Source organism: Mixophyes fleayi, chromosome 9 (genome assembly GCF_038048845.1).
Source record: "Mixophyes fleayi isolate aMixFle1 chromosome 9, aMixFle1.hap1, whole genome shotgun sequence".
In the NCBI taxonomy this organism is placed as follows: domain Eukaryota; kingdom Metazoa; phylum Chordata; class Amphibia; order Anura; family Limnodynastidae; genus Mixophyes; species Mixophyes fleayi.
In genome coordinates, this window is record NC_134410.1 from 24,382,334 (window position 1) to 24,407,788 (window position 25,455).

The 25,455-nt window shown below is 38.3% G+C and overlaps 1 protein-coding gene across 3 annotated transcripts; it reads left to right on the forward strand.

Annotated features, from left to right (window-relative positions):
* Positions 1-680: 680 nt before the first annotated feature.
* Positions 681-25,455, forward strand: LOC142102238 (cytochrome P450 2C11-like). Of its 3 annotated transcripts, none has more exons than XM_075186971.1 (9): positions 681-899; positions 5,058-5,223; positions 7,006-7,155; positions 9,854-10,014; positions 12,050-12,226; positions 13,806-13,947; positions 17,343-17,530; positions 19,925-20,066; positions 24,954-25,455. In XM_075186971.1, the coding sequence occupies exons 1-9, from the start codon at positions 717-719 to the stop codon at positions 25,133-25,135; spliced, it is 1,491 nt and encodes a 496-aa protein (XP_075043072.1). In that variant the 5' UTR covers positions 681-716; the 3' UTR covers positions 25,136-25,455. The 3 variants fall into 3 exon arrangements, with proteins under 3 accessions (XP_075043072.1, XP_075043074.1, XP_075043073.1); XM_075186972.1 differs by lacking the exon at positions 681-899 and adding an exon at positions 2,266-2,361; XM_075186973.1 differs by lacking the exon at positions 19,925-20,066 and having other exon boundaries at positions 24,954-25,134.

Genomic DNA, 25,455 nt, shown 5'->3' on the forward strand with positions numbered 1-25,455 from the left:
CTCCTTTAGGCAGATCACATTTCTCCAAATCCTAAATAGATTCCTATGAAAAAGAGAGACAGCTGGCACCATAGATTCTGAAACCGTACTGATACTGGATGAGGATGGTATCCATAAATTTGAAAGAATGGATTATGTTTTGTTGATCCATACACTGCATTATAATATACAGAGTCACAACTGACACAGTTTGTTACAATATTAAAGATTATACCTTAAACATGTTTGAGACTCTTAAAATTCCTGAATGTCAATTGAATTTCATCTCTAATGACGTTGAGATTAAATCACACATAAATAAATATTCTATAGACAATATATTATACACTATGATACACTTTAATTGGAATATCTAACAAGTTACCCCAGTGTAATATCATGTAAACATGTTAGATTAAGGGGAATTTAACATAAGTTTCATTTTTGCAGATGTAAATATGTTATTGAAGGTCCCCTTAATCATTTGTAGTTATAGTATGATGAATCACACTTGTGGCATTCATCTTACAATCACCACTGTTCTCCAGAGAATAGATGTAAGCTCGCAGTTGACAAATAACAAATAACCGAGGACCTGTTACAGAGGTCAACAGCTAGCTAGTTGTTGTGTAACCTAGTATCATGTGTGCCAAATTCAACCCTATTGATTGATCCTCAGTATAAATAAGACTGGTTTGTATTCTATTAGCTTCAATGTAAGAGTGCGCAGCGTCAGTATGGAAATCTTCGGAGAAACCACTGTGTTACTTATAGCCAGCATGGTCTTCCTGCTTTTAATTATAATTGAAGTTAAGAAACAGAAGAGTAATGACAGACTGCCCCCAGGGCCGACCCCACTGCCCATCCTGGGCAACATTCTGCAAATTAATAGCAAGGATGTTTTTAAATCCCTCAGTAAGGTAAGTTTATCCAGTGCCAATTGATGAAAAACTGACTTGATTAAATTTTGCAAGTTGAGTAGTTTCAATGCCACTTTGGAAGACAATTGGGTCTGTTTGGTTATTATTGTTTAGTGTAAACTGTGCACCTATGAACAATTTTAGCAAATGAGAATATATCAATAAAGATAAAGTTAGTGATGAATAAATGAGAGAATTAACATGTGTGTGCTAATGCGCAGCATTCTTGTCAGTGACATGCAAACATTTGTGTTTTGAAATATATTTAATCTTGAAATCAGAAGCAAACTTTTATTATCATCCTGTAATATAAATTGAAAAAACAATTCAGTAAAAGAATGTTTGAGTGCTGATGATATTACACTGAATGAATAATCCAGACCAAAATTTAAAACTGAGATACAGTAAAAAAATATTAACATATTAATCAGAATGCATCAAAAGGATTGCCTTACTAAAATACCAAAATATGATAAGCAAATGATATTAATGTTAATATTATAAAATGTATAGCTCTGATCAGGGCCATCTTAACAACATTATGGGCCCCCGGGCAAAGCAGTGCACCGGGGCCCGTATATATATATATATATATATATATATATATATATATATATATATATGTATAGAAATACAGATAAAGATATATAGAGATAGAGGTAGATAGATGTACTTGCTCAGTGACCCTTGAAGGTTTTTTTTGCAGGGTTTATTTTTTTGCAGGATTATTTATTCTAATTAAGAGCCCTGCCTATGGGGCCCCCTTTGCCCGTGGGGCCCCCAGGCACCTGCCCATCATGCCCAATGGAAAAGATGGCCCTGGCTCTGATTTCTCCTTTCCTTCACCCAACCTCATTCTATCTTAATTTCTACATATATTAAAACTTTACCAAATAAAGACACTGACACCAGATTATGATGTTGAAGAAAGATCACAGTTTATTGAATATAAATTGTCAAAATCAAAAAGGGTGGCAGCAAGAGCAGGGCAGCCAGCCAATTCATTTTCAAAATCAATAAGGTGGAAGGTCAGACCATTTCACCACCGACCCAGGATATACCTTATCTATTGGCCAGTGCTAGTTTCTGACAACAGAGTGACTACACCCCTTCTGGACTCGAAAGTGGTTTGTCCTCACAAAGCAGTCCAAGGGGACCTCCTCATAAAAGGACTAAGAGTCTGTTGACTTCGAAGTGGGTAGTGACCCGTGACCAATCCATATAAGCACCATATGCTATCTGATGGCTGACTGCAATGCTCTATTACCAAAAACTGTGCCTTACCTGTGTAGGAAAAAAAAAGTTAGCACAAATATTAAATCACAAATGCCGGGTGGGAGGGAGGTATCCAATGTAGAGAAAAGAGGACCAACAGCCACTACTGTAGCTCCTATATAGAAAAGACTGAATGCTCCCAGTGGATACTATTGACTGTTCCTTCTGGAGACTTAACCCCTAAGGGGTAAGTACTATGACAGATGCAAATGCATCATTTCAACTACATTTGGCTTATAGCCTCTCTTGCATTATTATTATTATTATTATTATTATTATTATTATTATTATTATTATTATCATCATGACTATTATTACTACAATATGTATAATCTATTAAAAATGATATATGTTTAAAGCCATTTGATATTATATACTCATAAAATACTTGGTGACTTCCAATATCCATAAAATTTACAATAGTTAGTGCATTATCTATTACAGTGCTTCTGAAACCCGGTTCTCGGGACCCCTAACAGTGCATGTTTTGCATATCTCCTTGCTGGAGCACAGGTGTATTCATTACTGACTGACACATTTTGATAAGATCCACAGGTGGTAATAATTGTTTCACTTGTGATCTGGAAAACATGCACTGTTAGGGTTCCAGAGGACAAGGATTGAGAAGCACTGATCTAGTAAATGGTAAATGAATTGTACACTTTTCAGTCTGTATATCTTGCACCTCCTTACCAATTTATGTGTCTAGGAATTTGTCACAGGGAAGGACTTACCTCCAGGCCTTTGGACTCTTCTGAGACATTTGTATGGCACTTGTCAAGGGCCTCACAAATGATTGTACAGGTGTGCCATATATAAGGAGAAACATCACATAAGAAGAATCAGTAGTTAATGTTTAATTGGCTAGTAAGAAGACATCCGATGAGAAGACATCAAATCTACTATCTATCCACTACCTAATGTAAACTGCTACATAAGCAGGAATTGCTGGGACAGCTTTTTTATTGTAATGTTGCAATACTGCAATGATTCATTCCATTCAGGGCCATTCTCATGCAGAACAAACAGCATAATAGACATATAATAGCACAGGGGATTTAAAGGATTTACATTTTATTTTTACATAATAACCAAAGTAAACAGCAAATGCTATACATGTTCCTATCAAGCTCATACATATTATGTTTGCATTGTGGAGTGGTCAAGTCTAGTCTTGTGGGAAATCATTTCATAGAATAAAGCAGGAAAAAAAGATAAAGTCTTGCCAAGATGCTTTTAATAAGCTTATGTACAGACCTAGCAGTTCAAAATTTGAATGCAAACCAAGAAAAAAATATTTTACAAATGATTATAAAGGCTAAACTACTTCATTATCATAGCAGGTGTTAACTTACAACAAAACTCTCCTTGCTAATTAATATCTTAGTAAATTATCAAACTCTAGGTTATAACAGATTAATGTATCAGCATATGTCTAATAAGTGGCTTAATCCTTACGTATATGGGATTAACCTGTAGAATTCGGTAAAACTTTTAACCAATAATATTCACACCATTGCACGTTTATTATGTAAAGTTTTATTGAAAAACAACTCTACTAATCAGAATCACATAACCTTGTTGATCTTGATTGCTTCTGGTCACAGTGATACAGAAAGTTGTACCACCACAATTTAAGAATACTTTCCTGCTGGGCAATCCTCGGTGAAAATCCCTTTCTGTACCAAAACATTTGTTTTGTTGCTGAAATGGACAAGCTCCATTGAACTGACAGAGTTGACTTTCTGCACATGTGTTGATGTTTCACATATTCACAGTAAAGTCAACTCTGTCCTAAGGACGGGAGGATCATGCAGCCAAACAAAGAGTATCCTCTCCGGCAGGACTGCACTAGATTGGAAAATGTAAGTAACATCATCCTGAGATGACGTTAAGTTTTGAGTACTAGCAGTGAAAAGCAAAGATTTTCACCTCTTGATAAATTGATTCACTTCGTCTTCCTCATAGAGGTCTATATGGACGGTGCTAAACAGCTGAAGTTTGCTTAAGGCCAGAGAAATCTCTGATTTCTTCGGTGTTAAGACTTTGATAAATGGGGCAAAGTGGTGAAAGAGATTTTTTACAACACTTATGCCAGATTTTAGGCTCTTTACCACTTCATAAATAGACCTCACAGTTTCTTTTTCCAACTTCTAGCAGTTCCACTTCCATAAATAACTTATCTCAATTATCAGAGACATCTATGGTAGGCAATTTCTTATAATTAACAACATATTTGTTACATAGTCAAAGTGGTCTCTCGCCATTTTCAGATATCATATAGTTTATTTAGCTATGTAGCTACAAAGTCCTTCAAAATCTTAAGTCAAGATGATTGGAAAAAGCACAAATCATCATTGTGGTGATATCAGGTGTTTCATAACATTTAACCTATGCTGCCCGTCCTGATCTTAAACATTTATCCCACTACATTTGTGTATTATCCCTTCATTTCCATTAATTTCTTTATTCTGTTACTGTACAGAAGGTCAAACTTGTTGGCCATGACTTGCTTGTGGGGGTCCTTGGCAGAGTTCAGACCTTCATTTTGCACCAATAGATAACAGAACAGCAGATCCAATCCCAAAGCCTGTGTTAACTCCCCAAGTCTGTGACAGTTTGTTTCTATATGACGTCAATTTTTTGTGCTACTTAAAAAAGGTTCCGAGCGAACTAAACCATTGCAGCATGTCATGGTTACCCTATCCCATTACATTTACATGTTTCAATGTCACCACCATTTTTTTTTATATTGTTTTATTTGAGCTGCAACTATCTCAGAAATCAGATTCAGTCTACAATTTATCATATCTGTGTTAAAAGTTAAGGCTCATGTATGATTGACCAAATAACAGTGACCTGTATTTGATTTCTCTCATGTAGTTCAGTGAAAAGTATGGCCCAATATTTACCATCTACATGGGTCAGAATCCTGTTGTGCTGCTCTGTGGCTACGATGTAGTGAAAGAAGCTCTCATTGACTGTGGAGAGGAGTTTGGTGCCAGAGGTCACATGCCTTTGGTAGACAGGATGACTTCTGGAGGTCACGGTAAGGTTCATTTGATGGCCTAGCCTGCAAACTTTTGCCTTACAAATTCTTATGATGAGAAGTCACTTTGCGGCCTCCAAAGATTTACCATGGTCAGAGTTTAATAGAAACTGGTACCAAGCAAAACATACTAAGCAATAATCGGCACAGAGCTAGAAGATTTTTTAAAATGTTTCCTTGCGATTACTTTACACAATTAATATATATTTTGAAAATTGTCCATATAAATATACACAAACCGACTCATTACAATGTGAATTATAAATATTGTACAGGTACTATACCAGTGATGGTACATGCAGCCTGAGTGCCCCTAACGCTGCCAATATATAGAGGAAGTCCTATGCACATGCAGATAGGGATAAAGCGAAGTCAGAGAAATTTCACCTGGATCCCATTGAAATTTACAGGTAACGCCATCCTGATATGGCGTTACCTTGCTGCAAAAAGCAAATATTTTCTCAGCTTAAGAAATTGGATAACTTTGCAGCAGCCATGTTGATATATGTGTTCTGTGTTAAGCACCGTTAAATGGGTTATGGCTGGTGAAATCTATGATAATCATGCTGTGTGCAATAGAACTGTTTTTCTTTTAATTGGTCAATTTTTAACCTCACATATGGAAATAAAATTAATCAATGCAACTACTTTTGTCAGTTTTTTTTTTGCATTCACTAATACACAGTTTTAAATATTATTTTTGTAACACCCCCTTATTCATTCTAAGAGGTGCACAAGTAAGTTCGCTGTGTGAATCACTTAATTCTTAATGCACAGTGCTTCCACCAAGTCTTCTTTTATGAGGTTGAGTTTGAGACTAACTATAGATATATTAATAAAATTGATTATTATAATATCTATGTAATATTAGTGTTTCCTTACTCATTCCTATTTTAAAAGGGTTTTTCCACACTTATGGACCGAGCTGTATTTCTATTATCAAATGCTTCTTCTCATAAATGATAAAATCACAGATCCAGGAGCGCACGAAGGGGGGGGTTTCTGGGTCTTCAGAAACCCCTCCCCTCCGCTAACGATGTGCCCCACATAGCGGCACTGTACTATACAGCAGCCGCAGCGCTGTCAAAGAAGCGTCCGTGGCGGTGCTGTATTGTATACAGCACCGCCGCGGATGCTTCTTTGACAGCGCCGCGGCTGCTGTATAGTACAGTGCTGCCGAAACGGAGCTGCTGTGCATGCGCGGGCACATGCGCAGCAGCTCTCTCTCGTGTTTTCTTTTCTTTCTTTTTTTTGGGTGGGGGGGAAACCCCCCCCCCTAGCAATCCTGCGTGCGCCGCTGAGATCTGTCTCCATTAGTTTTCTCCTCCTCACATAGCTTTGTCTCCTCTGTCCCTCGCCCTGGTTTTCAGTAAAACCATTATTTCTCCTCTCTCCACTGTAACTGACACACTCCCCTGTCAGTTCTGGGGTGATCTCCGGCCGCTGGGACTCTGGGATATGTAGTCCTAGCCAGGGTCGGCTTTTATTATTTTTTTAAATCTCCACTCGGCAGATGTTACATTTTGCTGTAATTATTAGTTTTTCTTCTTCATGATCATGTCCCCTCTTATTTAAATTTTCTACACCCATGCAAGGGAAAAATGTGTATATATTGTGCACTAGAAGACTTACTCCTGTTCTCCACAGCCTCTGTTAAAGAAATGCAACATTTTCATCCAGAAAGAACAAAAAACTTGGTACTTTCACTATTTTTAGGTTACTTTTGCCAGTCAAATGGGTTATAAAAATAAATATGATTCCCTAATCACATTATATTTCTAGGAGTGATAGGCAGTAACGGTGAGCGCTGGAAACAGCTACGACGTTTCACTCTGATGACCTTAAGAAATTTTGGGGTAGGTAAAAGAGGCATTGAAGAAAGAATCCAGGAAGAAGCCGAGCTCCTTACTGAAGAATTCAGGAAGAACAATGGTAGGTGCTTTATCTAATTCATATCGCTAAAGTATAGTTGCAGATCACAAACAGAATATTATTGTGTACACAGACATTGTCTGTGGATAAAGCTCACCCCCTAATGCCACTACACTCAATCACAGCAAACACTCCATGGGCAGGAGGTAATTTACAAAGTAAAAAATCTTCCTGCAAAAGCAGCTTTGGATCTATAATGAGCCTTAATCTTTTCAAGTGTACCTAGATTTCTGATTGGGTGTTTGTGGAGGAGGAATGGTTTGCACATGCCATGGGCAGGAGATGAGTGGAATGAGGGCATTCTCTGACAAGCACAGGGTAGGTGCACCAGTGTGCATAGTTTTGCAGAGTAAGACTATTGAAATTAGATGAAGGGGTGAAGAGGGTTTATATAGCACTTTGGAGAAGAAACGCATATCGCATTCTTTGCCCAATGAAAAACACACTTTCAAAAGAAACTTTCATAATCCTGTAAACCATAAGGTAAATTAATGATGATTTAAAATGAGTCAAATATTAGTTTACTGTGTGGAATTATTAATCCCAATAAGCGCTGTAAGACATTAAGTACTTGGGTTTGCTGGTGCTTGTAGAACAACATGTGTCAGCATATCCATGGTTGCCAGTTGCTGCCAGAGCATTCTGGTGCTTGAAAAGCTAAAAGTGCCAGCATACCCTGGCATCCAGGGCCTGCTGTAACATGTAGTTCCACATAGTAAACTAACAGTAAATAAACAAACAACACCATAAAAAATACTTTTAGAGATAAACTCACCAATGCCCTCATTACCATCCTTAGGAATCTTCTTTTTATCCATCCTGAAGTAATCCAAGAGTTTCAAAAATATAAATAAAAACCTTAAGGGATGATGCATGACTTGCCCCTAGTCACTATATGAATGAGATATTTTCAAATCTTTCCTCTGATTGGCTGGAGGGTGAGAAACGACTCTGATATGGCTACTTGCATATAGACACTACATGGGTTATGAATGGATTTCATTGATTTGTTCAGGATATGCTTAAATTGCAACCTACTCTAAATGTAATCTGATTTAAATATAATATAAAGGGAAATAGTCCTATCACATGACTATTACAAGGAATCACAGTGCCTTTAGACTGATACAAAATTACCAAAGGCTATGATGCACCAACGCGTTTCAACTTCTATTTCAAGGTGGACAAGGTGTATTGTGCCTGGCTCCATTTTATAGACCCTTGGCCAATTTGTATATACAAAAACTCAATAAATAAACCCAAGTTGTATTAGGTTACTAATGCAAACATGAGGTATCATTAAAAGTTTCATATTTAAAAGTTGAAAGGCATTTTTTAGAAGAATTGCCAATTAGAGTTTAAATAAAGATATCAAGATTGTTGTTGAAAGCGAAACTCAATCAATCCGCTTTGAGCTTTTATTTTTGCCTTATCGGAATAACTGAGACCCATATGAGACAACCATGACTTTGATATTACATTTATGAGAACACCTTTATAACTTTATGCTACAATATGGGGTTTGTTTATCAGTATGGTACCCTTCTCTGGGTAAAACTATTTTTTTTATCTCTGTTCATCGTAGCAATGAAAAAAATGTTCTCCAGTATTTACCAAACTTCTGTTGCTGGGACAGATGTATGTTCCCTGCATACCTGCAGGAGACTGCTGTGTGCGATCCAGATTACAGGACCTTAGCTCAGAGTTTGGGGCATATGAACAAGGGGAGAGGCCTGAGTGATCGGCTACAGTGGCTGCAATACTGATCTTAAAAGCAGACTTGCAGGCCAGAGAGAAAGTCGAGATGAGATAGATGAGTGGGTCAGGGCAATCTTAATCTGAGAAGAAATTTTAACCCTTAAACCTTTCTCTACTTTTTATTTTAAGCAGTTTTATCTGTTTAGCACACAGCACATTACAGTGAAAGGGTTAAAGGAGCTGCCACTGAGCTCAGGAATGAGGGGAGACGCAATCAGGGACCAGAATGCAATCCTTATATTTCTTGCTTATTGGTTCACAGTCTCCATAGAGGTTTATGGAGACTGCATTAAACAGGTTAAAGTAGGTTAAGGCAGAAGAAATGTCTGATTTCTCCTGCGTTAACCCCTTGATAAATTATGAAGATTGATGTGATGGCCATTCTCCTGTGAAATCCGCTGTTTTCTCTGAGTTTATGGCTGATTCTCTGTCATCAAAAGACCCTATGGGCCTGATTCATTAAGGAAAGTAAAGCAAACAAATGAGTAACTTTTCACCTCGGCAAAACCATGTTGCACTGGAGGGGGAGTTAAATTTAAAATGTGATAACAGATTTATTGGGGCAGGGAATGTCCTAGATCAACTTCAAATGTAAAAATAAAGCTATCAAGTATTTGTGTTGTACATACAAAACCACCCAGTATTTATCTTATGTGCCAAATAATAAACTAATTTGCATACCTTGCATTGTAACATGGTTTTGTCCAGGAGAAAACTTACTCATTTTTTTTTGCCTTACTTTCCTAAATGACTCAGGCCCTATGTCTTCTGAACTCACTGGAAAACCACACATTTTAGTCCAAAAGTTGAATCCATTTGACTTTGATCATTATTGAATGATAGACTGTCATTTCAATTGGACAAGCAAACAGTGCTGAATTCAGTGCTGTATTAAACACAGATGATAATGATTTTTTTAACATATCTTCTCTAATGACAGGCCAGCCACTTGATCCAACATCCTATTTTGGCAAAGCTGTTTCAAATGTCATCTGCTCTGTGGTATTCGGAGACCGGTTTGACTATGAAAACAAAACTTTCCTCCGGATGCTAGATCTCTTTGATGTAAACTTTAAATGGTTTAGCTCTTTTTGGGGACAGGTAAGAAAAACATGTTACCCAAACAAAAGTCCATGGAGTATGTTTAGCAAAGTGTGGCTTGGTTTGCGCTTTACAAACCGCTGCACATTGGATTCAGTTTTCAACCCCAGCTTGCAAACCCATTAACCACATGCAGTTTAAGCCAAACCACCTTGTAAATACAGATGGAAAACAATGTGTTTTGTCCTTCAGCTTTAGGCCTGGTCCTCTAGGCGGGGGCCCGAACAAATGATCAGTGCCTTGTATCCAGAGTATCTTGCATGCTGGCTCTTGTAGCACTAGAAGCGCCAATATACACATTGACATTAATACATATGGACACTTTTAGTGCTACAAGTTTGTACTACAACTGCTTGCCCAGTGATAAATATAATAAATAGTGTAGTCTCATTGATATAATGAAATAGTGGAGGTGGTAGTTTAGTGCTCCCTATGGCAGGTTATGGATGGTTTTGCCACCTCTCGGAGCGGGGAGGAAAAAAGAGATAGCTCAACCCTTGGCAGGTGATAGGATGTATAGCTCCCTGGGCGCATGAAACAAAATCAATAGATAAAATATAACATTTAATGGGTAATCACAATAGCAAATGGGTTGCAACCCAGTAGGTACAATACAGTACTCCAGTATATAAATAACCATGCATGCATATATAATTCACAGTAAATATAGGATATAACAGACCATAAATTTTTTCACTTTGAATGAACAGAGATTATAATTGATATACCGGTGTTCAGTGTAGACGTGGCCACGAACAGAGACTGAACAATTGTAACGGTGTTAGGCAGGTGAGGCTATGCTTCTAAAGCTAGCAAAGAGTCCACTGTCTCTAATAGGCGGCGAAGCAGAGCGGGACCTTGTATGGAAGTGCGGGTCTTGCAGTGTATCCTTTTTAGTAAACTGTGGCAGTGTTGTCCATCGGAAGATACACCAGAGAGAGCTTGTATAGGGGACTAACCCTTGTAAAAACAGGGCTATGCATTCGCTGGAGTTGTCCTCTGTAAACTTGGTAGCTCCCGTCTGTCCAATATTGGTTGCCGTGGGGACGGCTAGGTGGTCCTGCTGCCGGGCGTAAGTCGCGGTCTCCCTGTGAATGAGTGTGCACATGCGCATGCGTCTTAGAGTAATGCCGCTGATGAGGACAAAGTTTGAAAGAGTCCACGTTAAAATGCGGTGCCAAAGGGCAATGAAGGCAGCGTGTGGGCTCAATAAACCAAAGCGTTTCGCCCTGGGGCTTCTTCATTACTCTAAGACGCATGCCCACACTCATTCACAGGAAGACCGCGACTTCCGCCCAGCAGCAGGACGCCTAGGCGTCCCCACGGCAACCAATATCGGACAGATGGGAGCTACCAAGTTTAAGGTCTGTTCTATCCAATATTTATTGTGAAATATATATGAATGGTTATTTATAAACTGGAGTACTGTACAGTACCTACAGGGTTGCAACTCATTTGCTAGTGTGATTACCCATTAAATGTTATATTTTACCTATTGATTTTGTTTCATGCGCCCAGGGAGCTATACATCATCTCATTGATATAACGAATAAATGAATAGTTAACCGATTGATATAAATAATAAAATAAAGGTACCCACTAATATAAAAAAATTACCAGTGCTACTATAATAACATAATAATATAGTGCTTTTGCCTCATGATTTTTTTCAATGTAATTTCGCTAATAAATACCTTAAATCTTAATTTTTTGATCCAATGTAATCCATATGCAAATGAAAAAAAAGAACATAATCGAGATGGATGCCAACTGAGTTAATGTTTGGAAAGTTGCCTAATTAATAGCTGGGCAGCCTAAAAAGAGCAGTTTGTATTTGGATGTGTTTTTTTTTGTGTAATATAGTTATTAGGAAATAGTAATATTTTATTTAGGACATTTTCTCCTAGTCAAGGCTTCTCGCGATGTTTGTATAGCGAGTAATTTTGCAAAACTACACTTTAGTAAATGTGCCACCTTGTCTATTAAAAGACGCAAGTACACATGCCTTGATGCTGTTGCACAACTGTCTCTCCAGATGTACAATATCTTTCCCAAAGTTGTTGAAAAGATGCCAGGACCTAACAAAGAGTTTACAAAAAACATTGATGACATCCACAAATTTATTGCAGAAAGGGTGAAAATGCACAAGGAGACGTTAGATCCCAGCTCTCCCCGAGACTTTATCGATACCTTCCTCATTAAAATGGAGCAGGTGAGTTCCAAGGTTACCAACTGTCGAAAACATCTTTTGCTGACAATTTTATAAACTATCTTTCTGGCAGATAACATATTTGCTAACATATTATATGCAGAATTCTTAAATGTTTAAAAAAGTGAAAATAGTAGTACCTGAAGGCGAAAAAGGGTACAGGGACAGAAAACACAGGACTCGTCATCCCATTCAGACCTAGACCACTGGAGTGGTGAGTGCTATGTAAAAGGTAGAATTATCAGAGGGTGTAATATTTACTGTTGACATTTTGGGCTAGATTTACTAAACTGCGGGTTTGAAAAAGTGGGGATGTTGCCTATAGCAACCAATCAGATTCTAGCTTTCATTTATTTAGTACCTTCTACAAAATGACAGCTAGAATCTGATTGGTTGCTATAGGCAACATCCCCACTTTTTCAAACCCGCAGCTTAGTAAATCTAGCCCTTTGACTTTATTTAATCTTAGTCTCAGTAACATTTTTAATTGTTGGAAGCCATGGTGAGTTCAATGTGTATGACACATAGACATTATATTGAGGGTAGTTTCTTCTAGTTAAAGTTTTTGCACTAAATTTTTTACACAAGAACATTCTAGGCCTAATTCATTAAGGCACGCAAAAGGAATGTATTGTGCATTTGAATAGATTGTGCTTTTTTTTGGAAAATCCGCTTGTTTTAGACATACGTCCGTATTTAAGTATAAGCGGATCTGAAGAAAAGTCTATTTTTGAAATTGGCTGTATGTACACACAGAATGTATGACAGACACAAAACGCTGTAGGATACGTACAATACATATGCGCAATGTAAAGTCCCAGCAAAACGCACAGAAAAAGAAAATATTGTCACCTGTTAATAATATTATCAAAAATTAAAAAACATTATAAAAGAAAAACTGTTTTTTTTTTTTTTTAAAAAAAAACGTTTTCCATGAAATACATTTATCAGTATGTTTTTAATGTCTACTGTACATAAAATGCATGTTTACAGTGGCTCTTGTTTGCAAACGAAACTTCTAGCATACATACACCACTGTCATTACTATCACTCGGCGTTACACCTGAACTGCAGTTGGTGCAAGTGATAGGACTGAAAAACACGTACCTGAGGATGCACAAAGTTTAATTTGGATGCTACTGTACCTTGACAATGGTCTAATGCTGATTCCCCTGCCCATTCCGCCCATGAGCCTTGGCTGTCGGAAGTGTCCTTTGCATTCGAAGATTAATTGGATGTATTTGCGTTCACTGACCTTTAGTCCATATCTGGGCATGCGCAGTGCAATTTTATGCAAAATACATTAAGTATCAGCAATTACATTCCTAATTTTAATTTAAGTTTAAAAATGTGCTTCTTAGGCCAACCATTATGATACAGTATATCAGTAAAAACCTGAGTGGAGACTGATAGATCAATGTTACAGTGCTGCTGCCTATAAGATGGGTTGTGTAGTGCGTGAATTTTAAGTTTTTAATTAATGGTTTGGGTTTTTCCAGCCCATGGCGCTAGTATTCTTATGAGACTTCTTTGCTGTTTCTGCAGAAGCTGAATAGCATATTCCTGTGTCCCATTTCCACAGGAAAAAGATACACCTCAGAGTGAGTTTCACATTGATGCGATTGTCAATACCACGTTTGATATGATTTCTGCTGGTACAGAAACTGTTGCACTAACTCTACGTTATGGATTTATGATTCTCCTCAAACACCCAGATGTTGAAGGTTAGTACTGTGCTAGAAATGCTAATAATAATGTCTATAGTATTAGGCACACTGATATCCAACCTGAATTTGTGGAAAGGCCAATGCCTACTTTTAACTTTCTTTTGTTTTAAGGAATATTTGCATCCTTTGGTCAACATTTGAATAACTTATTATTATAAACATAAATCATATGCTTAATTAGAATTGAATCATTTATATATACAGTGGTCTTTCTTTTGCCACCCTCCCCTGTTATAATACCATCTCCACTTGTCAACACAGACACTTTCTCCAGACCAAAGTGCAATAAAATATATTAGTTCCATAAAACACCACCTCTATATAAAAAACACACTTATCGCCAGTGTGTGGAAATGTTTTCAAGAACATATATTTGTTTATACAGCTGGGATGTTGTGGCTTTTGGAACCTTGATAAGCTACACTAGTGGTGGTCTATATGTGTGTGTGTGTGTGTGTTTGTATGTATGTGTGTATGTGCGTGTGTGTGTGTGTGTGTGCGTGTTTGTGGGAGGGAGGGGGGTGTAGTGAACATAAAAGGTTCCATGGGGGCAATAATTGAAAATCCGGGCATTAATGGCATCTCAATTTGAGCAAACAGATTCAATATATTGTCATTGCAGTCTAGTAGAACATTACCTCACTGTTAAAGTCAACAATTTATAAAGGAAGCGGAGCAGAGGTGGCTCCAGAGAAATTAACAGTGAACGAGCGGTTAGAAAGGTAGGATGAGAACCAGGATAGAACAGTATATTGAAGTCCTAGGGATTGCAGCGTTTGTATGAGAAGAGAGTGAACAATGGTGGCAAATGCAGCCGAGAGATCCAGGAGAATTAGGAGAGAGTAATGGCGTTTAGTTTTAGCAGCGATCAGATCATTGACAACCTTGTTCAATGCAGTCTCTGTGGAGTGTTGAGAACGAAAGCCAGACTGAAGAGGATCCAACAGGTTGTTAGCGGAAAGGAAGCGTGTGAGGCGAGTGTAGGCAAGTTTCTCTAGAAGCTTGGAGGGGCATGGCAGCTGAGAGATGGGACGGTAATTTGAGAGAGAGTTTGGGTCGGAATCTTGTTTTTTTAGAATAGGAGTAATCACTGCGTGCTTGTATAGTAATGGAAAGATGCCAGTAGAGAGTGAGAGATTACAGATTTTAGTTAGAGGTGAAATGAGCACAGGAGACAGGAATCATCCTGCTTCAGGGCCTCCTCTGTATTATTTGTCTGAAGTGCAGTGTATCTGTCACGAACAACGGAACAGTCTCTAGTCGGTATTGGTGCTGCTGAGCAGGGAGGCATGGAGACTAATGCACCCCCGGTGTTCACCAGGGACCCCCACAAGGGAGTCTGGGCTTCACTGCAAGAGGTGTGCAGGTCACGATTCTCCAAGATAGTCACCAGCATAGTAACAGGGGTGGATAGGCATAGTCAATCAATCCAGTTCAGAACCAGCTGAATAGCGAGGTACAGCGGGGAGATCTGAAGAATGGTCAGAGGGAGCAGGAGTCAGAAAACAGTAACAAGCAGCAAAGTACCAAAACATTACCCACAGGGAAGTCAAGGAGATTACTGTCTGACAACAGGAGCAGTTACAGGATATGAAACAAGACACTGGAGCAGGTCAGTGAACTAATACTCTGGCACCCTAGTGGTGCCAGAGGCTGCTTAATATAGATAAAAGTGAGTCCTGAAAGGTGGGTGAGGAATTGGCGGTGACGTACACTTACTGACAACAGGTGGGGCAGAGTAGTGTTCCGTTGCCTAGCAACAGGATGCAATGTCCTACTGCACATGCGCGCGCAGCATGCCCCAAACTGGAACCAGGAAGTGTGAAATTGCTAGGCAACGGGACGTGGTGATCGGGGAAAGACAGACGACCATCTCCGGAACTTAGTTTCAGCACGGAGACAGCGCCTGACGGTATCTCTTGTGTACAAGCTCTTTTAAATTCAGGATATCATCCGGTGGGTCACAATTTAACTTAAATACGGTCTCCTCAACTGCATCTATATAGTTTAAATCTCTGTTCAATGCAGCATATTCCAACATGATGGATTCCATGCTGCCTGCATGTTCCATGTCACTTTATGTCTGAAGCAGATATAATGCCACTCCAGTTGTAATATCCATTCCTGTGTTTACATAAGTTGGGCAGTTTTTCAGGGATGAGATGGAGGCATCCAGAAAAGGAGAAGGACATTAAAAATGCAGCATGAGCAGATATGGTTTAATAATGTAGAGTTCATTGACAGCAATGTTGGGCTTAAGGCAGCTAAGCTATTGGTATCTTGTTTTGTGGGGGCCCAAACAAACCAAGCACTTCAGTTACAAAAGTGGTACTCCTTGTCGCTGGAGTGCTTGCTTTGTTAAACTGCACATGTCCTTTTCCATATCTTACATAATGGTTGGTGGGTGGGAGGGCCCAAGGACAATTCTATCTTGCACTACATTTCTTTTTTCTCTGCCACTGCTGTGTGACAAAGTTTCCTAGATGTGCTAAGAACTGCCACATTTGTGTCATTGCTCTGTTGCTTAGCATGCAGCCAGCTTGCTGCAGTCTTTGTCCAAAAGTGTATTAAAATAATATTGTGACCTGTGAGGTGGTCAAAATTGACTGGAAATTAGTGTTATTGAAGTTAATAATAATGTAGGAACAAACAAAGAGCAAAATTATGTGATTTTAGCATATTTTAGCTATTTTTCAAAAAAATACAGATCCAAAACCAAAACACAAACACGTGGGTCAGTGAATATCTCTACAATTTATGTTTAGATGTATTTTAAAACATATCAGTACATTTCAATATGCTTGATGGAACCATATGGAACAAATTGTATCTGTGTCTATTAGGTTAGAGTAAACATAAATCTTGTCTCGTTTTAATTTCTAAAAGGTTCAGAAATATAAAACATCTTTTTGAGTTTGCAAATATTCAATATCTAGTTAAAAGCCCATCAAAAAAATAAGTAAGATCATGTTGGACCCTTTTTTGGTAACAGTTCCGTGCATCATTTATCCCATGTCTTGTGGCTGTGTCTTGCTCAGTTACTCCCACAGCATTCATTTTCATTCAAGGTCCAATTGCAGCTACACTTTGATGCTTATATAAATGGTAAATGCTACACAAAAAACGTAAAAAAGCAAAAAACAAATAAGCCCCAGAAATGAGGGAAATCTAGTCAGTAAGAATAGCCAAGTACACAAAAGAGTCATTTGCAAACATTTTACCGAACTTTTTTGTGTTTTGTGCGTGTATTTATAAATTTGAGGAGCAGCATTAGCCTTTTATATAAATACAGCTTATCTGATGAGTGAAAAATTCTGTGGCGTCGTTTAACAAATTAAGAATGACACCAATCTAAGATTTTAAAGCTGTTATTGTTAATTTTATATCTGCAGAACGCATCCATAAAGAGATTGACCACGTAATTGGCAGAAATCGCGCTCCATGTATGGATGATCGCTCCTCTATGCCGTATATAGATGCTGTTATCCATGAAATTCAAAGATTCATTGACCTCATCCCGTTGGCGCTTGCACACAAAGTGACTCGGGATCTGTACTTCAGAAATTTTTTCATTCCGAAGGTGAGGCCACAATTATCCATTAATAAAGTGCATTCAAAAATCTTATTTTAGACTAGTGATGAGTGGAAATCACTTAATTAAAATCAAGAACTTATGCTGGTGGCTAATTAATGTTTTACCTAAGATACAGTAGTGCAATATATTTTATTTTTATAGTCTACATCAGGGTTGCAAGTGTGGCCCAGCAGGAGTTTTGGTTGTGGCAAGGGGGCAGCGCTGTTAATGGAAAAAAAAAATCCTGCAAAAAAAAGGAAAAGAAAATACTTACCTTGCGGTCACGTCAGCTGGTACTCCAGCTCCCTCCCTTGTCTCCTCCTCCGTTGCGTTGCTCGCAGTGAATGTCGGGCGTGATGTCATCATGCCCAACATCCATTACGGAGCGCAGCACAGAGGAGTCACCCATGTGAGAAAAACAATCAGCAGCACAGAATTGGAGAAAAGAAGAGAAGAGGACAGGAGAACAAGCTGATTAAAAGGTAAGTTAAGGGGGATTTTTTTTATTACTTCAAGGGACGCTGACTAGTGAATAAAAGTCACCTGGTCCTGGAGCATCATGGACCTTATCTCCCTGCTACATACTTCTACTTGTAATACTAATGGGGCATTATATATTCTTCTCTTTGGCCCATTATAAGTTGTTATCCCTTAACTAACATAGTGGTGCAATTAGCAAAACAGGTCACAATTTGGGGTCACAGTGGTGTATATGTCAGGTACCGCAGGCCTGGTCAGGGCACCCTGATATACAATGCCTGGCTTAAATGCACTTTATTGATATTGCTTCGAAACAATACAAAAAGTGATTATAGTATAATAACTAGAGATAATTTTTTTGAACAGGGCGATTGAAAGGTAAGTATAGGGGGATTTGAAAAAAAAGTGATATATATATATATATATCACTTTTTTTCTCATATATATATGTTAACTATGTTTTCTATGGTTTTTTGGATGATCAGCTATCGTTATTGTTAGTGTATCTTATTTGCGGCCCAAACCAACTCGTCGTCTTCCAATGTGGCCCAGGGAAGCTAAAAGGTTGGACACCCCTGGTTTACATGGTCATGACAAGGAAATACTTTTAATTAAACTATTGATCATTGGCACTTGTAACATGCCACTATAACATAAAGAAGAGAAAGAAGGAACAGAACTTCAATAAGTGTACCTTCAACTTAAACAACAGTCCTTCAGTGAAAAGTTCAAGTCAATAAAAACACTTATTTCACTTGTTTGTAGTCTTTATAAAGTCCCTCAGTTCTACCAAACTTTTGCAGGAGCAGAGTTTTGTTTTGGTTTTCTCTGCTTGTGCTTTGAAGAAGACTTGTTCTGTTTGACTGTACATCACAATTCTACCTTCTTCAATCCTTCCAACTTGACGAGTCCCCACTATTCAACCTTCTCCAACCCCTTGACCTAGGCTTTGTACATTAATATTCTACGTTCCCCAATCCCTTGATTTTGGTTTTGTCGATCAATATTCTACTTTTTCTAATCCCTTGACTTTGACTTTGTCCATCACTATTCTACCTTCTACAATCCTTTGACTTCAGTTTGTACCTCACTACCAACCCACTCATGACAAGAAGGCTTTGCCAGACATGGTGTGTCTCTGATTGCTACCCCATTCAAATGGTTCTTTCCTGGGAGCTGCCAGCACCATAACAGGTCGAAGGTATCCCAGGACACTATCACCACATGTGACATATTTAGATTTAACGCCTCAGCTTTAACGTGTGCCTGTAAAGAATTCAAAAGGTTGGCAACTTCAAAAGCACACTGTTGAACAGGATATAGATTACTGTAATGGGGAACAGCCTTCAGGGGATTGGGCTGTCTCTACATTTGGCCTCACTGCAATTTAAACCTGGTCACAAAGTGTGTTGTGTAATGAAAAGTACACAAGAGAAATCCGAAAAGAACAGAACTGTAAGATAAAATAGAGGGTTTTTATGAAAACTGGTGCAATGGACAAGGATATTTAATTTCAGATATTAGCTGCACTGGAAAAATGACAGTTAGATTCTGATTGGTTGCTTTTGGCAACACCAAATTTTCCTTTGAGTAGGTTTTCATATATATTCATATATATCCTTCTCTCTCTCATTATATATATATATATATATATATATATATATATATATATATATATGAATTCACCTAGAGACTGTGAAAAGAAACACTGTGAAGTAGATTTAATGAGACCATAATGAATGAATAAAAAGGTAAAACGTGATCAGATGATCAGTTAGCAAATATTCTATGTAACTAAAAAATGTAAAAGACTCAAAAGCTTCAAACTCTCATACAACTGTAACATTACAACTAACTTAGGAAAAAGGTATTCAGGGAGGAGATGGTTAACCCTGTTAAACACATTAACTGTACTTCCAGGACACCACTGTCTACCCAATGCTGGGTTCTGTTCTACGTGACCCCAAACTGTTTAAATATCCTGATCAGTTCAATCCAGGAAATTTTTTGGATGATAAAGGGAAGTTTTGTCGGAATGATGGATTTATGCCTTTCTCTTCAGGTATGTAGCTGTCAGAACCTAACTATCTATGAGAAAACTGCACTATTTCACATTAAACTTCACCAAAGGCAATCACTAGCGGAAACAAATTGCGTTATCTAAGCAACATGATTGTAAAAATCACTGTTGTAGATTATCATATTAGAATACAGGTAAACTATTATTCCTTAAACATCTACATAAACACAGTAAGTGCCTTGTGAGAGGGCCTACAGTCACTTAAAATGCATAGCGGGGAAGTTTTCCCCAAATAACACACACTGTGACATAACCTTTTACCAAACCAAACAAAGACACGGACACCAAATTAAAGTTGGAATGAATGACGGTATTTATTAATCTTTAAACTAATAGGACTGTAAGGCGGACGAGAGTAGGGCAGTCAGGAACGCAAAACCAATAAAGGTGGAAAGGTCAGACCATAGTACCACCAACCCAGGATCATACCTTATCTATTGGCCTTTGCAAAGATCAAGTCCAACGGCAAGACTACACCCCCTATTAACTCCGCCAGTGTAAACCATACAAAACTGGCCCAATGGTCCTCCTAACATACGGACCAACCATAGTATGACACCATAACCACAGAGGGGTAGTGACCTATGACAAGATCACCCGAGCACCATATGCACAGTTACCGACTGCACTGCTCTCCTACTCTAACCAACTACAACTCCAATGTTGCCCATGAACTTGCAGGGAGGGCGAGAGGAATCCAGAAGCAGGAAGAACTATATCCTGTCTGCACTGACTTATAACTGTGTATAAGTCCCAACCTCTTCCTGCTCCCATTGGCTGAAATTAAAGGAATCCACAGATAATAGGTTCTTTGGCCAGTCACTCACCCGCATGATTTTAACTGTGTTTAGTCTAATGGACACACTTCTCTTCTTCCCATAAAATATATAATTCTTCCTCCACCTAAGAAATTGGGTCTCTTTCTAAACTTATAAAGAAATGCACTTTTCCCTTTCCAATTACGCATTTCTAGGACAGTGCTTTGCTAGGCACATTTTGACCAATAAAGTCTTTCAAACACGCAAAGTGAAACATGTAATAAAGGCATGTGTATGATCCTTCTGAGTGATCGTTTTGATTAGGAAGGTAGGACACCTTTGCACATGTCTTACATGGAAATTTCCCCACTGAACACTCCAAACATATGACCACCGCATCACTGTAAAATTTTAAATTGTTTTCAAGTACACTGCTTGTTTTACTCTCAATCATATGGTCACCTTTATTTTAAGTGATACTATTGCAATGTACTTTTTTAAATAAATTGTTTGACATCCACATATAAATGTGGTATACTTCCATCTTTATGCCATGGGACATGTTTAAAATTTATGAAAAGTACTTACTTCTGCCACCTCCAAGGTAATGTAAATTTATAATTATTCTGAGCAGCCTAAAAGCCCAAATATACCTGCAAAATAAATGCACTTTCAACTCTGAATTCAACTTGAGGTTAAAACAAGAATATGGAACTTGAGCATAGTTTCCCTGTATTCAAATCTAAGCAGATCTCAAGATGCATTTCAATTTGAATCTGTGCGTAAGTACACTCTGCCTAAACGTTACTTGCCATATGTTAACATACAGAACAGAGTGCACTATACACACAAGCATATGTGCAATATAAGGTCACATCAGAACTAGGGATGAGCGGGCTCAGATTCCGCTAATCCGAGCCCACCCGAACAGTGCGGATCCGAACAGGATCCGAGCACTGTTCGGATATTTCCGGCGGGCAAAAAAATGAAAACGAAGTTCTGTCGTCCAAGTCTCGCGTCAAATCTCGCGAGGGGTGGGAGGGAGGGCCCAGAACAGTTCCATCTTGTACCTCTTTTTTTGGCATTATGTGCTCAAGCTACCTCGGTGCAACCTTTTGGCCTAAAAACAATATTGTGAGGTGTTCAGAATAGACTGGAAATTAGTGGAAATGATTGTTATTGAATGTTATTGAGGTTAATGATAGCGTAGGAGTGAAAAAAAACCCACAAAACTGGTTTTTAGCATTTTTTATGTTTTTTTCAAAATAAATCCGAATCCAAAACCTTAAATCCGAACCAAAATCTTTCATCAGGTGTTTTGCAAAACAAATCCGAACCCAAAACCTCAAGCAAATCCGAATCCAAAACACAAAACACGAGACACCAAAAGTGGCCGGTTCACATCCCTAATCAGAACACATGCAAAAAAATCAAATGATAAAATATATGAACAACTCTAAACAGTATAATTATTAATAAATATAAGAATTATTTAGAAAAAAGTTTTTTTTACATAAAATACATAAATCAATATACGTACTGTACCTGTGTTTATGTGGTCTGTTTTAGTTGCATACACATGTTCTATGCTAGCTAGTGGCATGCATATGTGTACTTTTTAAAAAAAGAAAATGCTATAACAGTCATCACTATCAGACATCACTATCAGTTGGCAGATATACCTGCCCTGTAGTAGGTGCGATAACTAAGCTTACTTATGAAAAACCCAAGACTTGAATGTGCTGTACCTGTATTTGAAAGCCCTTACTGTAAATTGCCTGCTCTCTTCCGCACCTTTCTTCCCCCATTCCCGCAAGTCGTAGGCAGTCTTAAGTGTCTTTTGCGTTAAGACAGGAATTGCATGCAGTTGTGTCAATTGATGTAAGGTCCATTTCTGAGTATGTGCAGAGCGTTCTCACGCAAATTATGCTATGCAAACAGGCATACATGAATCAGGTTGATAATCTCTCAAAATCTTCACCGTCTCAGCTTATTCCAATATTTTGTCCCAAAACATATTTTTTTGCTTGTTCAAATGTTAGCCACAGTGAGGTGTGTCAAATCCATGCAATTCTCCAAAACTATGGCATGCACATGATCCTGTGCAGAGTTTACTTTTACCTCTGGACAGTTCTGTAGTTATTTTCCATAAAAATTGGTACACAGAGCCCAGACAGACTTACATGATATTACAAAGACATTTGCAGTATACTTGTGCTATTCATCCAGTACGTAAATTATGTATTTTGTGTTGGCAAAAATCATTACACGTTGTCATAAAAATTATCATGTGACAACTGTCATAAATCAATTATTCCTATTTCAGACAGGTATATCAAGAAGTGAAAAGCACAAGTAGATTTCATCCAGAATGGCATACTAAGATATACCCAAAATGTCTGAATTTTATGAAGCCCCTGTCTCTTCATCTACAGTCATGGCCAAAAGTTTTGAGAATTACACAAGTATTGGTTTTCACAAAGTTTGCTGCTTCAGTGATTTTAGACCTTTTTGTCAGATGTTGCTATGGTATACTGATGTAATATTACAAGCATTTCATAAGTGTCAAAGGCTTTAATTGACAATTACATTAAGTTTATGCAGAGTCAATATTTGCAGTGTTGACCCTTATTTTTGAAGACCTCTGCAAATTGCTGACTGATGGTTGCCCATTCTTCCCTAATCAATGCTTGGAGTTTCTCAGAATTTGTGAGTTTTTGTTTCTCCACGCACCTTTTGAGGATTGACCACAAGTTCTATATGTGATTAAGGTCTGGGGAGTATCCTGGCCATGGGCCCGAAATGTCAAAATTTTGAGCCCTGAACCACTTAGTTATCACTTTTGCCTTATGGCAAGATGCTCCATCATGCTGGAAAAGGCATTGTTCGTCACCAAACTGTTCTTGGATGGTTGGGAGTAGTTGTTCTTGGTACCATTCTTTATACATGGCTGTCTTCTTAGGCAAAATAGTGAGTGAGCTCACTCCCTTGGCTGAGAAGCAACCCAACACATGAATGGTCTCAGGATGCTTTACAATTAGCATGACACAGGACTGATGATAGCTCTCACCTTTCCTTCTCCGGACAAGCGTTTTTCAGATGCCCAAACAATCTGAAAGCGGAATCATCAGAGAAAATTACTTTACCCCAGCAGTCTAATCCCTGTACCATTTTCAGAATATCAGTCTGTCCCTGATGTTTTTCCTAGATAGAAGTGGCTTCTTTGCTTGCCTTCTTCACCATGCAATCCTCCAAAAGTCTTTGGCTCATTGTACCTGCAGATGCACTCACACCTGTCTTCTGCCATTCCTGAGCAAGCTCTGCACTGGTGGTGCCTCGATCCCGCAGCTGAATCAACTTTAGGAGACGGTCCTGGCACTTGCTGGACGTTCTTGGGCACCCTGAAGCCTTCTTCACAACTATTGAACCACTCTCCTTGAAGTTCTCGATGATCCGATAAATGTTGATTTTGGTGCAATCTTACTAGCAGCAATATCCTTGCTTGTGAAGCCCCTTTTGTGCAAAGCAATGATGACTGCACGTGTTTCCTTGCAGGTAGCCATGGTTAACAGAGGAAGAACAATGATTTCAAGCACCATCCTTCTTTTACAGCTTCCAGCCTGTTATTCTAACTCAATCAGCATGACAGAGTGATCTCCAGCCTTGTCTTTGTCAAAAATCTCACCTGTGTTATCGAGAAAATCACTGACCTGATGTCAGCTGGTTGTTTTGTGGCAGGGCTGAAATGCAGTGGAAATGTTGTTTTTGGTATAAAGTTTATTGTCATTGCAAAGAGGGACTTTGAAAGTGATTCATCTGATCACTCTTCATGATATTCTAGAGTACAAGCAAATTGCCATCATAAAAACTGAGGCAGCAGACTTTGTGAAAAATAATATTTGTGTCATTCTCAAAACTTTTGGCCATGACTGTAAATATTGATCACTGTTACTAAAGACACCGACTTCTGGCATGACCCTGCCTTCTCTTAAGTATACTTTTCTCTACTCTGTTCCATCTCATCAGAAATCAGGTCTTTTTCACAACTGTTGATGATTGGATTTGTAGACAAATAGGTGCTGATTCCACCAGTTTTCCTTTTATCCTGTAGGGAAGAGGATCTGTCTCGGGGAAGGTCTGGCAAGGATGGAGCTTTTCCTGTTTTTCACCACCATTTTACAGAACTTCAGTCTCCGATCCCCTGTAGATATAGAAGAAATTGACTTAACACCACAAATAAGTGGATTTGGGAATATCCCTCATCCCTATCAGCTGTGCTTCATCTCCCGCTAATTATTGACATTTTCTATACATTTTAAATGAGTTGCTGTTTTAGATGTTTGAAAAGTAAGTACTACAAGCATGAAACTGTTATTTGTTACAGGAAACACATTTACATATTTGCACTATAGTGGGGAATACCCAGCTTTGTATAAGCAGCTGGATATTCAATATTATAGATGGGTACATATATAAGTAGATTATAGAAATTATGGTGATTACCAATGATGTAATACAATGGAGTCTAGATTTTGTTGAATGAAATGTATAGAAAAAGAGAAGTAATGATGTATCCTTGACAGAAAATAAATATTATTTTTATTTTAAATAAA

What these genes read in the sequence shown, in the direction of transcription:
- LOC142102238 (XM_075186971.1), top strand. Translation starts at nt 717, where the DNA reads ATGGAAATCTTCGGAGAAACCACTGTGTTACTTATAGCCAGCATGGTC. An exon ending in GATGACTTCTGGAGGTCACG is followed by an intron (nt 5,224 to 7,005) that starts GTAAGGTTCATT and finishes TTATATTTCTAG; the next exon opens with GAGTGATAGGCAGTAACGGT. An exon ending in CAAACACCCAGATGTTGAAG is followed by an intron (nt 13,948 to 17,342) that starts GTTAGTACTGTG and finishes TTATATCTGCAG; the next exon opens with AACGCATCCATAAAGAGATT.